At 46.4% G+C, this 17,399-nt stretch overlaps 1 protein-coding gene across 3 annotated transcripts in view; it reads left to right on the top strand.

The window, feature by feature from the left end:
• Window positions 1-17,399, top strand: part of AHCYL1 (adenosylhomocysteinase like 1) — a 266,946-nt gene that overhangs the window by 236,098 nt on the left and 13,449 nt on the right. For all 3 annotated transcript variants that reach the window (XM_069238342.1, XM_069238340.1, XM_069238341.1), the window contains exon 15: window positions 5,964-6,042. In XM_069238342.1, the coding sequence (XP_069094443.1) occupies window positions 5,964-6,042 (79 nt within the window). The remainder of the gene's footprint in view (window positions 1-5,963; window positions 6,043-17,399) is intronic.

Here is a 17,399-nt window from a genome sequence, read left to right as displayed (position 1 = left end):
TTCCAAAATGGTGGCTGTAATAGAGAAAAAAGAGACATATATCGAAATGAAACAAATAATAATTGCTTTGAATCCTTTTATGTATAAACTAACCAATGTTTATGATCTGAATATGAAGCAAATAATGTTTATCACTCCTGTTTTAGACACATTTTCATAGTTCACTTTATTTGTTTCGGCAATCACTCGTGCTACATTTGCAGAATGTTCAACATTTGATAAGAGCATATCAACAGGCACATCTTCTTTTAACACAGGTTTTGCAAGTACGTGTAGGTTTTGTGGCCAGAGGCTTTAGAAGTTTTGTAGGTTTTAGCACCCCATCAATATCTTCCCAACCAAATTCAGATCTTTCTCTACATATGCATGATCCAAAACATTTACACATCTTCTGATCAAGTAAAGCGCTCTTTTAATGTGTCCACGCACAAAATATGACGTCAGTGGAAAGTCACTTAGCAGAACTAATCGCTTGAATTTGCTGAACCGAATATGGTCAAATTTTGTTAGTCAGAACTTGTATTTTGTACTCCTTTAAGGGCACATTCTTCCGTCCCAGCAAATTCTTTTAGAAACTTCACAGGTTCAGTAGTTAAAGCTCCAAGCTTTGTTCCAATTATTCTCATAGTGTTATCACCCGTAAGAATATGTGCCTTGATAATAACACTGGGCATCTCTGGGTCAAGTTACCTGTACAGAATATGAAGTGGGATTAAGTGTCTTTTCTCACCAGTTCCATAATGTATCCATAACTCTGACAATCCTTGATTTATGAACATTGCAACAAATCTAAGTAGCTCAACAGTAACATCTGTGTCATTTGGCAGTACAATGACTAGATTGGAACCATTTCGAACAGCTCACTCAACATGTGGCACAACACGAAGGTCAGCACTTGTCCAATTTACTGTTAGGTTCTTGAACAATGTGTCCCCGTACCTTTTGAATATATCTCTGCAGGCACCTACTCCTCATTGACAATCATTTCATTCACAATATTTGGAAATTCAGTGTCCACTGAAGCATCAGCAATGTTTTGGTGGGTTAACATCTCCAAGTTCATCTTGTTTTATGTTGATGACCAGAATTTTCAAGTTGCACAGTATTAGGTGCTGAAATTTTGATGCAGGCCTGGTCAATGGTTCCACTTACAGACATTCATCTGATTCTCTCACATTCTTTGACGGATAATTCAAGATAACTGTCAAAAATAATGTGCAGTTCTTGCAAGGAGCACACTGACTTTGCCATCTGTAGAACAGTCTGAACGACCTCTCCAAAGTTTTGCATGGAATACATTTTGACCATTCGAAATTATGATACATAGCCCACAACAACCGCAGTTTTCAATGTGGACACCTTTTCAAATTTAAATTCTTCAGGGGATAGTTTTTCTTTAAGCTCTTTTATGAGTTTGTGCTTCACTGGTTTGGTTGCAGCATCTCCATCAAATAATGCGTTGTTGAAGAAAATCATGCAACCTAATGTCCACGATAAATTCACCCCTTTCTTTTGCTGTGTCCATCTCTCCACATGCTTGCAAAAGTTTTTTTTGTACCCTGTTTTGTGGTGGCTGGTTGGACAAAACTCTCCACATTCTAGCACATCTGGTAGATGTGTCTTTATATCTTTATCCACATATAGGGGGTCATTCCGACCCTGGCGGTCATGGACCGCCAGGGCCGGGGACCGCGGATGCACCCCCAACAGGCTGGCGGTGCATCCATGGGCATTCTGACCGCGGCGGTACAGCCGCGGTCAGAAACGGAAAACTGGCGGTGTCCCGCCGGTTTCCCGCTGCCCTAGGGAATCCTCCATGGCGGCGCTGCAGGCAGCGCCGCCATGGGGATTCGGACCCCCTTACCGCCAGCCTGGTTCTGGCATTTTTGACCGCCAGAACCTGGCTGGCGGTAACGGGTGTCTTGGGGCCCCTGGCATGGGCACTGCAGGGGCCCCCTAACAGGGCCCCACAAAGATTTTCAGTGTCTGCATAGCCGACACTAAAAATCGCGATGGGTGCAACTGCACCCGTCGCACCCTTTCCACTCCGCCGGCTCCATTCGGAGCCGGCATCCTCGTGGAAGGGGGTTTCCCGCTGGGCGGGCGGGCGGCCTTCTGGCGGTCGCCCGCCCGCCCAGCGGGAAACTCAGAATCACCGCAGCGGTCTTTTGACCGCGCATCGGTGTTCTGGCGGGGGTACTTTGGCGGGCGGCCTCCGCCGCCCGCCAAAGTTAGAATCACCCCCATGGTCTGGTCACGAAGCTGTGTAGTTACACAGGCTCAGTCATTTAAAAGGGGTTTCCTTGCACCTGCATGAAAAGAAGAAAGCTGTCAACATTTTTATGAAAAAGTTCCACTCTCTTTCCCACAAGTTTGTGGTGAGGAACAGTTTCACAATGGTCCATTAATTTTAAATTTGTCATCTCTCTGAAAACATTGCAAAAAAAAAAAAGGACTTCATGGTAAACTAGCTGCCATTGAGCAGCATCTTCATTTTTATGTGTCTGACCAACAATTCCCTTGGAGCTTTTCTGTGATATCTCGATCGTCTGTTCCAGTTTCATATCTGAAGCCACAGCATTGAACTTTTCCTCTCTGTGTTTCACCACAAAATATCTTTGGGTGAATTTTCAGTAGAGGTATGGTTTTTCCACCTCTAGCTTCTTCACTCTTTCCAAATACCAGGACCCATATCTCAGTTAGTTTAAATTGACGAAACACAGTAATCAGTGACTCCACTGCACCCAGTCACCTTCCTGATCAGCATGTACCATGTTTTTCACTAGAGCTATCAATTGTAAAACATTTCCCCAGTACCTGCAACGTTCTGATTTTTCTTCACATTCTTTGACAAACTTTTGAACTTGGTTTTCTGATTTTGAACTGAGTGTATCAAACATTGCCTGGCTTTGCATTATGTCTTTTGAATGAAGTGCACCCTGTGCCTTGTTCACTTCTGAGGTAAGATATGCAAAACCTAATCTGTCATTCTTGTTCCAGAAAGCATTCCAATGCAATGTTTCTATAGCCTCAGATATGATGAGCATACCTTGTAACAAACGAACATAATGAGCTCCTCTCACTGACTGGACAGTTTTGCTTCCAAAGATTTCAGTCTAATAAGTGCATTGTCTATGCCATATCCACTGAGATAACTTTCTGCACACTGCAATGCAACTTTTGTCTTGGAAAACACCCATCATTGGATAAAGATTATCAAATGCTACTGGATTGCTCATAAAAATGTCAGCTACAATACGGAAAACACCTTAATCACAGAACATTTGGCAGCATAGGCTAGTTTTTAAGCTGAGCGTGCACATTTTGGAAATGTTTTAGAGCTGTGTATACTGTTGTGTAGTTTGTGACTAGAGATGGTGTTAATGGTAAAAACCCAACCTTCTTCAGTGGGACGGTATTCTGGGAGATCACAGCACATGAATTTCAGCCCACGGAGGAACTGGCTTTTCTTCATCCTTCAGTCACACTGAATAAGCGCTATGATAAATTCAGTTAAATCAGCCTTGCAGACCGCAGCATCAGATAGAAGAAGAATCATGTCCTCAGTCTCGTTGAAACTTTCTGGTAGACGGGGACATGTTCATGGCTTGTAGTGATTTTGCACACGTTGGCAAGGCAGTTGGGTTATACATTTGCAACTTGCCTACAAGTGAAACAGCTTGTTTTTCAACAGCTACTTTATTGGTACGGTATTGAAAAAGCACCACAGCAGTATAATGTGTGCTGAATGTTCCACACAAAGAAGAGCTGTCTTTAAAATCAAAATTATCAAAAGCATCCATTGTAAACCCTTCCCTGGTAAAGTGACTTTGAAGTGGTGTGCTGTCGGATTCACAAGATTTTACAGCATGAGCTGTTAACAAGTTTCTGCTCCGTCTTATGTCATTATAACTTGTTGATACACCAATCCTATTCATTTTTGGGATTAACTCTCTACTTTTGCACTCGTCATCGATTGCGTGGGCCTTCATAATGTGTAGCGGAGTTTTCTTTTTGCAATGATGTAATTCATAAAACATGATTTGGAAAAGAAGGTACATTTGCACAGCATAAGCCTGTTGGTTCATGGGATTGTCTTCCACTTCTTCGCTTATATCTTCAAAGCCATCATCAATGTTGTTGGCTTCTGTTCTGAACTCAACAACTTTAGTTTGTAACAGTTTTGCTTTGTTGATATTAAACAATGATGTAGAAAAAGTTAAGACAACATCAGGCTTTGCAACACATCTGCCATTTTTAAAAATGTCGTCCAGAAAAAATCAGCCCGGAGTAGCAATGTCTACCAAAGCGAAATTACTTAATGATACAAAAACACATATCAAAAGTGAAAATCTCTGGACAACAATATTTTATGGAAGTATATCAAGGGGCCAGGACTATTGCATCTATATTTCAATGGGCAAACATCCGCCGTTGTGTAACATTTATTAGGAGTCATAACTTCTGAAATACATGTTATGTTTATCTGAGAGTGCACTAAAGCTCTATTATAAAAAAAAAACTGTCCCTCAGACTGGGCATTGGCGTTTAATGATTGTAATAGCTTTGTCGTATATAGTATCTGATATCAATCTTCAAACCTCCTCCAATGAGCCAGTCTTTCATTGCTCAACCACAGCACCAACTGCAGAAGCAAGGAAAGTATCTAACCATCATAGTTCTAGTACCCCCTAATCATGGACCAGTTTGAAGAAAATTCAGTATCACCTTTGAAACTGCTGGGTGCTCCTTCCAGGATCCGGAGGTAAAGATTGAGAACCGCCCAAAGGACAGTTAAGTGTTCATCACTTGGGACCGAAATCGGTCCATCCTCCTACCCTTACACATGATCACAACCTCTTTAATGTTCAGTGTTAGTTAGTTCGGCAGCCATCAAGTCCCAGTGCTGATATTGCTTTTTTGTATGCAGAAGTGATGAAGCACGATTTTGCTCAACTTTTGGAGGGGCCAAGGATGATTTTCATGTAGATGGTTCCCTTCTGTAGTGTCAATGACAATGACAATGACAAAGTAATAAAATAGGAATGGTGATGTATAGCACTGCATTCTGTCAGTAGACTCACTTTAAGCAGTGTAATGTGTGTTTTGTAACTCAGTTGAACTTCTGTCATGTTGCATCAGTATTTTCCCTCTACATGCTCTTTCATGTAATTTCTTAATCCCTCTTTCAGCCATTGCTTCAGCAATGTGCTTTTTAAACTGTCTCTTCCACACAATTTGTCAATGAGATGCCTCTGTCAAAAAGTACAGCAAAGACGTCCTGCCATTATTGTCCCTAATACGCTGCAGTGGTGGGTGATACTGAGCTGGGTAATGCTTACGGGCGTTATGGCTCTCTCAATAGGGTTGTGGAACACTGAGCTTTTCACATTTAGGGCCTGATTCTAAGTTTAGCGGGCGGCGGGAGCTGCCCGCCAAGTGGGAACCGCCAAAAGACCGTACCGCGGTCATTCTGAGTTTCCCGCTGGGATGGCGGGCGACCGCCAGAAGGCCGCCCGCCCACCCAGCGGGAAACCCCCTTTCACGAGGATGCCGGCTACGAATGGAGCTGGCGGAGTGGAAGGGGTGCGACGGGTGCAGTTGCACCCGTCGCGATTTTCAGTGTCTGCTTTGCAGACACTGAAAATCTTAGTGGGGCCCCACGACACCCGTTACCGCCATCCTGTTCCTGGCGGTTTTCACCTCTGCAGCGCCGCCATGGAGGATTCCCTGGGCCAGGGGTAAACCGGCAGGAAACCGCCAGTTGCCCTTTTCTGACCGTGGCTTTACCGCCGCGGTCAGAATGGCCAGGAAGCACCGCCAGCCTATTGGCGGTGCTTCCGTCATTTTAGCCCTGGCGGTCGCCGACCGCCAGGGTTAGAATGACCCCCTTAGTCTCCTTTGTACAGTGTCCCAGTGATGTGTCTTGTTTCTGTATAACACTCTGCCCTTTTTCTTCACAGGCCCTGGCTCTGATAGAACTTTACAATGCACCTGAAGGACGCTACAAACAGGATGTGTACTTGCTGCCGAAGAAGATGGGTGAGTGCAAGAATCTGTGGAACTGTTAGGTGGTCTAGGACACTGGCTATAGGGAGAGAAAACATTGACGCCTGTGAAGTTTTTTGACTGCTTGTATGAGGCTATAAATTATATAGACTGCCCTGGGGACATAGTCAAAGGTCCAGGGGTTTTACTTCTGTGTACTTTTCTGTCTTTTTATTCCATTTGAATCTCTTTCCTTCTTGTCTCTTTCTCTCTCCCTCCACTCTCCCCGCGTTTTCCCCAGACCTTTGCTGCCCCTGCAGCCTGCCCCCCTCCCTCCCTGCGAAACGCTTTTCCTACCCTCCCAGCTGACCAGACCCCTGCCTCTCTCCCCTTCTTAATGGTGGCCCCTGCGCACTGAGTGGGTGACTTCTCTGACCTCCTGGTCAGCGTCTGTTGCCCTCCTCTGTGCAGCTCCAACTTTTGCTGCTGCTGCTGCCTCTGCCTCGAGCGAACTGAGAGCCTGCCTGGCTCTCAGTTTGAGGCCCACCTCCACCAGCAGGCTCCCGTCTGCGCCTCATCCCTGGTGGCCTAGTGGCCATCTACATGTACATATCTTCTGTCTCTCTTTACTCTTGCTTTTACTTCTGCCTTTACTTTAGTTTTTTACTTTTATGTATTTTTCTGTCTTTTCACTCCATTTGATTCTCTTTCCATCTTGTCTCTCTCTCCCTTCACTTTCCCCTTGTTTTCCCTGTGGCGCTGCTGCCTCTGCGGCTCTGCCGCCCTCCCTCCCTGCAAAGTGCTTTTCCCACCCTCCCGCCTCTCAGCTGACCTTACCCACCGTCTCCCTCTCCTTCTTAATGGTGGCCGTTGTGTTGTTGCGCCACTGGGGTGTCAAAGGTGCGCCAAAGACAAGCCTGTCTGCGTCCTTCTATGCCTGGACCGTGTCCAGTGCCATGGACCCTGGTCCTCGCTCCATCCGCCGGTTCAGCTCCAACACACTATCGAGGAAGATCCTCAGCCTGCCACCTAGCTGACCTGAGGAACAGTCATGGACCTTTTTCGAGCTGATCATGCCCCCCGCACCCTCCAAGGACCACCACACGATCCCGTACCAAGCATGGACGACCACCTCAAGTGCATACTCCACAAGACATGCTCCCTTGTCAAGCACGCAGTAGAAGTGTGGGACATCCTCAACTCGACCACCCTGACATTGCCTTCTTCACGGAGACGTGGATCACCTCCACCTTGGTCCCGGGCAAGTACAAAATCAACCACAAGGCCAGAGCCAACTGGCCTGGATGAGGCATTGCCGTAGTCTACAAGAACACCATCCGCCTGACATCCACCAATGAGTCACAGTCTCAGCCAACCCATGAACACCTACACTTCCAGATTCAGACCTACCCCAACTCGTCCATCCATGGCACATTCATCTACAGGCCGCCTGGCCCTCGACCTCAATTCCTCAAAGACATCGCCGACCTCATCGCCCCCCAAGCGACCATCTTCTCCAAGTACATCCTAATCGGCAACCTCAACTTCTACCTTGATAACCACGATGACCCCAACACCACAAACTTCTTTGACAACCATGCAACACTTGACCTCACCTTGTCAACGTCCCCTTCCACAGAGCCAGACACATCCTCGACCCTCTGTTCTCAGCAGGGAACAACATCATCATCTCTCACACCTCCGAACCGACCACAAATGCTTCCACTTTACCTTCACGAAGAAAACTGCATGCTACTATGCCCCTGCCCTCCCGGCAGATGATGGGGCAGAGTTACAGAAGAGCAACTCACCAGCGCTCTCAGCCACCCTCCCCCACTCCACCCACCAGACACAGCAGACGCTAATGCAACACTATTGGAATGCGCCGACAGCTTAGCCCCCTTCAGGAAACCGACTGGAAACTGAAATAGCAAAACACCTTAAATGGTTCACGACAGACCTACAAGAGTCCAAACCCTACTGCAGATGACTGGAACAGAAATGGAGGAACAGCAAATCAACCGAAGACCGCATAGCTTACAGGAGCACAGTCACCACGCACCACCAGAACATCAGAGCTGGCAAAAAAGCAGCCAATCAAGAAGGCCTCAGCACCAGCGCTCACCCCAGCAAAGAGCTCTTCGCCATCATCAAAGAATTCACTGACCCAGGGACAGACACCTCATCCATCCCTCCCTCCCAAGACCTCTGTGACGACTTTGTCCCCTTCTTCCACCAAAAAATCCAGGACATTTACAAAGGCTTCAAGAACCAAAACCCTCCTGCACCGCTCACAAATACCACCATGAACCCATCACCACACACCAGATCCTGACCCCATCACCAAAGAGGACACCCAAAGACTCGAGAACTCCATCCACTCGGGAGCACCCTTTGATTCGTGCCCTCATCACATCTTCAACCTGGCCAGCGCCATCATAGCACCTGAGCTCTGCCGAACTATCAACTGATCCTTTGAGACCCCCACCTTCCCATCAGATTGGAAGCACGCCGAGATCAATTGGCTACTCAAGAAACCAACCGCTGACCCAAGGGAGCTGAAGAGCTACAGACCCATCTCTCTGCTCCCTTTCCCAGCCAGAGTGACGGAAAAGGCAGTCAGCCAGAAGCTCACCGAATTTCTTGAGGCACACCAAATCCTAGACCTTTCCCATTCTGGATTCAGGTGCAACCACAGCACCGAAACAGCACTGCTAGCAGCCACCGACGACATGCACGCCATACGAGACCACGGAGGCACAGCCTCACTCATCCTCCTTGACCTCTCCGCTACATTCAACACTATTTTCCATCCCACCATCTGTGCCAGACTCCATGACGCTGGCCTCCAAGATAATGCACTAGAATGGACCACGTCCTTCCTCACTGGAAGAACACAGAGTGTCAGACTACCACCATTCACATCAGAACCTAAAGATACATGCTGCGGAGTTCCCTATGGATCATCACTCAGCCTGACGCTTTTCAACATCTACATTGCCCTGCTAGCCAAGATCACCAAACAACACAGGCTAAACATTGTCTCCTATCCCGACGATACCCAACTGATCCTCTCCCTGTCCAACGGCCCTGTGAAGGTCAAGAGAAGTTTCCACAATGGGATGAGAGCAGTTGCTGCCTGGATGGAAGCCTGCTGCCTCAAACTCAACTCGGACAAGACGGAGATCCTTGTAATCGGTTCCACCCCTTCCACCTGGAACTATTCCTGGTGGTCCACGGACTACGCACACAATCCAGGCATTATCCTGGACTTCTCACTATCCATGACCCGCTAAGTCAACTCTGTCTCTTCGTCATGCCTCCACACTCCGAATCCTTCAAAAGATCTTCCAGTGGATCCCCATAGACACAAGGAAGGCAGTCACCCATGCACATGCCACTAGCAAACTGGACTACGGCAACGCAACCTATGCCTGCATCACCAAGAAACTGCAATCAAGACTACAAAGAATCCAGAATGCAGTAGGCAGCCTCATCCTGGAAATTCCAAGACAAAGCCACATCTCCTCTCACCTCAGAGACCTACACTGGTTCCCAGTCAACAAGCACATCACATACAAACTCCTGATCCTCAGCTACAAGGCACTACACAACATAGGACCTGCATACCTTAACTCCCGCCTCACCTTCTACGTACTCAACAGCAACTCAGTTTGTCCCAGCTCACCTTCGCAGCCGTTCCCAAGATCCAGAAAAGCAGAGCAGGAGGAAGAACCTTCTCCTACCTTTCAGCACGTACATGGAACACACTACCTATCAAACTCAGGCAGACAGCATCACTCAAGCAGTTTAGGAAGGACCTCAAGACTTGGCTCTTCGATTGAGCAGCACGCCGACAAACAGTGCACTATTGTGCAGCCTATAGGAACAGGCTACAATGGCCCAATTCTTCATCTTGTACTTAAAAAAGGGGCCAGGAGATTTTATATATATCTAAATATATATGTGTGTGTGTATATATATATATATATATTTTTCAGTTTTTGTAAAACAACATAAGTGTCTTCACAAATCTTATTTTGGTAGAGTAGAGATATGGAGTAACACAGGGCAGTATAGCCCCAAAGGCTGTCATTATTTGAATTAAAAAGAGGCTGTGCCTTTAAGAATCCAGAGACTCCCACTATCCCATCATGCTGACCAGGTGGCAGTTGCTTCAGTTCTTTTTTCCTGCTGCTGCTGAGAGGATCCTGGAGCATTGAGCTCAGCCAAATTTTGACTTTTTTTCTTCATAATTCTCAACTGAATATTGGTGGCAATCGTTTTACTTGACGTATTTGGTCCTTCCCTGTCTTTTTCAGTCTTTTTCTGAAAGGAACTAGAGGTTTTTTCACAGAAAACTGCCCTCTCTTTTTGATAAATGTCCAGCCTGTGGGAGAAAGAAGGCCAAGACAGACCTTCACGAGGTGTGTATTCTCTGCCTACAAGAGGATCATAATTCTGGTCTTGCCAACACTGCAGGAATTTTTCAAAGCGCACCCTGAAGGACAGAGAAACAAATTGCCTCCATGGTGCAGTGGAGAGAAGAAAACAACAGACGTAGTCTGAAGGTGGGATCTCAGAGCAAGAAGAGGCTCAGACCTCTAACAGGGTCATCTGTCTCTGGATAGTGTCCCAGGAAGAAAACGTAGAAAAACTACATTAGCCCAGATCCGAGAGCATCGTTGTCGAGGAGAGGTATGGCCCCTACCTGTTTGCCTTCTACCCATGGTTCGCTGTAGAGGAAATGCCGCAGGTCAGTGTCAAGACATGGATTGTTGACATCAAGAACATCACCCTTGACTCACAGATCTCTGTTGACGTCAAGGAGTTTGCCTCCACCACGATGCTTGCTGTCAAGGTCCAGATCGCCATCAGGGTTCCACAGAAAATCGATGTCCATACCAACGTCGGGGTCTATCACCGTCGGCAAGCAGGTCTACTTCAAGGCATAGAGACTGGTCGACATTGAGGACATTCTTAACCTCCTCAAGGCTACAGGAGGCAAGAAGAAAGAGGAGGTGACGCATCCATACCTCACCAGATTCAGAGTATTCAAGAACTTACTCTCCTTCAAGAGCAGCAACTGGCTCTCCTCAGCAAGCGCCATCTCCTTAACCACCTCCTCCATCTTCTCCTCCACCTCACCCCATGCCTCCATCACCACCTCCTCCTCCAGCACCAGTTGTTCCAGCGAAGTCCACAATTCACTCTCGATCGCGCCATCATTCTAGGCGTCACCATCACAGCTCTAGGCACTCATCTCCATCAACCAGGCGCTCATGTCATCCCCAACATTCAAAAAGATCTTGTTCCAGACACACTATAGCTACATCATCCTACAGGACTACTCTCCAACACTTTCAGACTCCTCACCTCCACGCATATCACCGGTGAATGATATCACCATCAGGAAGTCTTGGTGAAGGGAGCCCCAAAACTTAATATTGCAAAGTCAACTCCAACATCCTCGACTTCAGTAATCTTTGAGACCCTACAACATAGATCAGCATTAAGGCCTTTGTGACCATTAGTGCTAGGTCTATTAGAACCAGCTATGGACCTATTTTTAACACCAGCCTCTGTCAAAGCCAGCTCCTTCCAGGCTGCAGAAAAAATGCCGCCCTCTGGAGCAGGAGCCTGCCTTTCTACGTACAGACCCAACACCAGACATTTTAGTGGCAGCGAAGATACATCATCCTCTACTACAGGACTATACTCTACAACACTTTCAGACTCCTCACCTCCACGCATATCACCGGTGAATGATATCACCACGTTTCAGGAAGTCTTGGTGAGGGGAGCTGCAAAACATAATATTGCAAAGTCGACTCCAACACCATTGACTTCAGTAATCTTTGAGACCCTACAACATAGGTCAGCATCAAGGCCTTTGTTACCATTAGTGCTAGGTCTATTAGAACCAGCAATGGTCCTATTTTTAACACCAGCCTCTGTCAAGCCAGCTTCATCCAGGCAGCACAAAAAATACAGCCCTCTGGAGCAGGATCCTGCCTTTCTACTTAAAGACCCAAGACCAGAGATTGTAGTGGCAGTGAGGAAACATCATGCCACTACTCTCACTTCAACTGTTCATCCTGATAAAGAAAGTCAGAAGTTCGACTCAGTGGGTCAGAAGGTTTGAAATACAGCGGCAACCAAGATGAAAGCGGCGAGCGCTACTGCCCTTTTAGGCAGGTATGACAGAGCTCTGTGGGTCTCTATGCAACAATTGGTTGGCCATCTTCCACGTGACAAACGAGATGACTTTCTACAAATCCTCAATGAGTAATTACTTGTTTCCAACCAAATAATTAGTGCTGCTGCAGATTCTTGGTGAAAAAGAAAGAAAACAACAAATTCAGACCCATACTTGGCTTCAAAACGGCCAACAAGTGGATTCAATGAGAAAAGTTCCAGATGCTGTCATTACACCAAATTTATCCCCAACTATATCAAGGGGATTGAATCTATTCTATCGACCTTCAAGACACATACTTTCGTATTCCAATTGCCAGAAAACATCAGAGGTTCTTGAGGTTTGTAGTCAGACAAGACCACTACCAGTACAAAGTACTTCCATTTAGTCCCAAGTCAGCACTCAGAACATTCTCAAATTGCATGGAAGTGGTGGCTGCCCATCTCAGGAAGCACAAAACATTTGTCTATCCCTTTCCTAGAGGATTGGCTTATTTAGGTGTCAACGTCTCAGGAAGCTGAGCTTCACTACCACTGGACTTGCAGTCTCCTCCAAAGATTAGACCTTCAGGTCATCCTCTCAAAGTCAGCGTCTGTCCTGGTTCAAACCTTACTTTATCTGGGAGCTTCCATTAATAAAATACAGGCAAGAGTGTGTCCTTCAGAGGAGAGGCGGTTATCGATCCTTCGGAAATGTCACTTACCGTCCAACAGTGAGAACAATATCCTCTCTCCTCAGCTCGATGGCATTCTGCATCTTCCTTACTCCGAATGCTTGTCTCCATATGCTACCTCTGCAGGAATGACTCGAGGACCAATGAGACCAGCTGTTGGGCAATTGGGAGGACAGTATAGTGCTGTCTCATCATGTAAAGCTGTCCCTCAAATGGCGGTGCTCCCAAAAGAACCTGCTTCAAGTGATGCCTTTTCACCAGGAGGTTCATACTCAAAAGTAGTAACAGATGCCTCACTACTAGGATAGGGGGCTTACATGGATCATCTCCAGGTACAAGGCAAATAGTCAGATAGAGAGATACGACATACCATATCAACCTCCTGGAGCTACGCGCAGTCTACCTAGTGCTAAAAGCGTTTCACCTGTGGTTCAGAGCTAACTCCCTGCTTGTTCAGACGAACAGTACGATCACCATGTACTACCTCAACAAGCAAGGAGGGACGAGGCCCAGGCCTCTATCACACGAGGCCCAGGCAATCTGGAAATGGCTCTCAGCTAAGGGATCTAACGATCACCGCAACTCACCTTCCAGGTGTACAGAATTCGCAGGCAGACTCTCTCAGCAGGATTCTGCTAGAACACCACAAGTGGGCCTTGCATGATGACGTTGTTAATTACATCTTTCATCTGTGGGGCACACCTGCCATTGACCTGTACGCCACCACAGAAAACAAAAAATGCCAAAGCTTCGCTTTGAGGTGCTTACAACCCGGGATGATGGGGAATGCCCATTGGATCTACTGGTGCAGCAAATTTTTCTTTACGCTTTTCCGCTGATTCCCCTGATTCCAGCAGTCCTCATCAAGCTGTTCCATTCGAAAGCCAAGTTGATCCTGATAGCTCTGGAGTGACCACATCAATGGTGGTTCACAGACCTCCTTCACCGGTTCATCCATCCGCACCTCATGCTGCCATGCACAACAGACCTGCTAACGAAGTTCGGAAGTTAGATAGTTCACCCCATTCTCTCCTCTTTGAATTTGGAGGCAGGACTCCTGAGCTAGTACAGTACAAACATTTAAATCTACCACGGACTGCATGGAGATCCTCAAAGAGGCTAAGCGGCCTTATACCCATTCCGCATATATCTTCAAGTGGAAGAGATTTTGCATTTGGTGTTCCTCCAAGAACGTGGACCCTACTTCTTGCCAGGAAGATGTTATTCTTCCATATTTACTCCATCTGGCAAAATGTAGCTTGCAATTATTTTCTATAAAGGTTCACCTGACAGCCCTTACTGCATACAGAAAATGTCCTTCACAAACTTCTTTCACCAAAATCCCCGTCATCCAAAATTTTCTAGAAGGTTTAAAAAAGCTTTTCCCTCTCACTAGGCGTCCTTCACCTCCCTGGGAGCTTAATATTGTACTCTCTCATCTTATGCAGGATCCCTTTGAGCCTGTTCACAAAGCCTCCCTGCAACACCTCTTGTGGAAGACAGCTTTCCTTGTAACAATAACATCAACTCGTAGGGTTAGAGAGATCAAAGCATTTTGTTCTCATGAACCATGCACAGTCTTCCATTCTAGCAAAGTGGTTATGACAACTCACCCGGAATTCCTCCCTAGGGTTATTTCAGATTTTGATGTTAAACAGACCATATCATTACCGACATTCTTTCAGAATCCCTGTACTCAAGCTGAATGATCTCTTCATTCCCTGGGTGTGAGGAGAGTTTTGAAATTCTACCTCAATGGGACACAAGACATCCACAGATCAAACCAATTGTTCATTTAACTATGGTCCAGTCCGTACAGGCTTGGCCACTTCTAAACAATCCATCTCCCGATAGGCAGTGTCCTGCATCCTGTTATGCTATCAAAAAGCGAACAAGACACTATCAGCTAAGCCTAAAGTACACTTCACTACAGGTAAAGTTTCTACAGCTGCTTTATTGAGAAATATCCCTATCCCAGATACTTGCAAAGAAGCCACGTGGAGATCTCTCCATACATTTGCCAAACGCTACTGCCTGGATTTCTGATGCCAGAGCAGACACTCAAGTGGGGCAGTGTCCTGCATCCTGTTGTGCTATCAAAAAGCTAACAAGACACTATCAGCTAAGCCTAAAGCACTCTTCACTAGAGGTAAAGTTTCTACAGCTGCTTTATTGAGAAATATCCCTATCCCAGATACTTGCAAAGCAGCCACGTGGAGATCTCTCCATACATTTGCCAAACGTTACTGCCTGGATTTCTGATGCCAGAGCAGACACTCAAGTAGGAAAGTCACCCTTAGAATTCTATGTGCTTAAACTCATCAAAGTTACCTTCTCTGTTTTCTCCACCAGCTTAAGCAGGAATGGGCTTGCTACTCTATTCAGTGCTTATGATTATAAAAGGAAATCCCCTACGATAGGAGGAATAGTTTCTTACCTGTAACTCCACTTCTCTTGTATGCGAATTTCCATTACAGTCATAAGCAACCCTCCCTCCTCCCCAGTTGAGTGAATAGACCTATATATCACACACATGTTGCCTCAAAAAGAACTGAAGCAACTGCCACCTGCTCAGCATGATGGTATACTGGTGGACTTTGGTATCTTAAAGACACCGCCTCTATTTTAACTCATATAATGACAGCCTATGGGGCTATACTGCCCTGCGGTAAAGGGTTTCTGAAAGACATTTATGGTGTTTTAAAAAAAAATCATGAAATTGTATACCTATATCATCTCCTGGCCCCTTTTTTTTAAGTCCAAGACGAAGAATTGGGCAATTGTAGCCTGTTTCTTTAGGCTGCATAATATTTTTCTCTCTCTTAAGTGACTCTACAGGCCTTCCCGAAGAATGGCAAAAATCTGCACTTAAGAAGATATAAGCCCTCATTCTGAATTTGACGGCCTGGTGGCGGGGCAGAACGCCAAATTCTGATTGCGGCGGTGAACAGGCTGCATCACAGTCAGTTCACTGCCCATACTGCCAGGGGTGTAGGACCGCCTGGCCGAAGGTTGATCACCTTCGGCCTGACAGTCCACCTGACACTGCCAACGGTATTTGAAGTCCCATTCTGCCAGCCTTTTCCTGGCGGTTTACATCACCAGGGAAAGGCTGGTAGAATGGCTGACTCGGGCCCCCTCGGGACTCCTGCACTACCTATGCAACTCGCATGTGCAGTGCAGGGGCCCTCAGTGCACAGCCCCGTCGCCCATTTCACTGCCTGAATTACGGGCAGTGAAATGCGCGACAGGTGCTGATGCACCCGCGCACCTCCACATTGGGGCCAGCCCCTAATGAAGCCTGCGTCAATGTAAAGGCCCTGTTCACCACAGGGCTGGTGGGCTGAAACTCTGTTTCTGTCCACTGGACCTGCTGTGAACTCAGAATAGGGCCGGCAGGGTCATGACCGCACTGGCAGTCAATTGGCGGTTTTCAGTTCAGCAGCCAATGAACTCAGAATGACCCCCTTTTTGTGAAAAAGTGCTCCAGGGTCCCCGCACATGGACGGGGCTATTCAGTACTTATGACTATAATGGAAATTCCTCTATGAGAGAACTGGAGTTACAGGTAAGAAACTATTCCTTACATCGTATTAGTCACAAGAATGTACACTGAATACAAACTCTATGAAATCTAATGCAACTGCAGTGCTGCAACTAGGCAATGTGACCATTCATTTATCAATCACAAGCACCTGGACCACCACCATTAGGCTAACTCTTGACTCAAAGATGACTTTAAGAAGTTTCGCTCATGCTGTGCTTCAGTGTAGTTGATCCAGCACTCACCTAAGTTCTAGGATTCCACTTGCCTAGTTGTTTGAGAGCCATCACATTGAATGGTTAATGCACCCAAGTTACAGAGAGCAAATAAGCTCAAGATATCACATCACCTTTCTGAAATACCTTCTTCCTCTGTGGTCAAGGAAAGAAATTTCCATTGTTGATGAGGCAAGTCTTCTCAAGGAGGAAAAGGGCAAATGACTCACCTCTGATCTTACCTTGTTTGCTTCAAATCCTCCCAACTACAGTAAACACATTATCACTTACTGTGATGAATGTCTGCAAACCCTGATACCCAACCGGCCACACAACCTGCATGTATTCTTAAGTGCCATTATCACCAATCTGGGCCATGATGGGCATTTATGAGTTGGCATCAGTACTGAGGCCTTCGCCATCAAGGCCCTCATTTGTCTACCCCAAAGCCATCAACCTCAGAGACAAAGGCCACCAACCTGTACCCCTGCAACCTTGATGCCATCCACAAACAGCTCAACGTCAACTAGAACCATAATGTTAACCAGAGCCACTTTGATCAGGCACTCACTCCCAACCTTGATTAGTTCAATGTCATCCTGGCTCTCATTGTGAACCACAACCTTCACAATGATCACAACTACTATCTAAACACTCACAAGCACTTTTTATTTAGAAATGACTTGAAGCCGTTTGCAAGATCCTGTGCTGTTGTTCCCTTAAACTCGCTGTACATATTTGAGGAATATGTCAGAGATAAAGGTGAAGGGAAAGATTTAG

This window comes from Pleurodeles waltl, chromosome 6, assembly GCF_031143425.1.
Source record: "Pleurodeles waltl isolate 20211129_DDA chromosome 6, aPleWal1.hap1.20221129, whole genome shotgun sequence".
Taxonomy (NCBI): Eukaryota; Metazoa; Chordata; class Amphibia; order Caudata; family Salamandridae; genus Pleurodeles; species Pleurodeles waltl.
The sequence above is the reverse complement of the archived record's forward strand: the minus strand, read 5'-3'. Positions and strand labels throughout refer to the sequence as shown.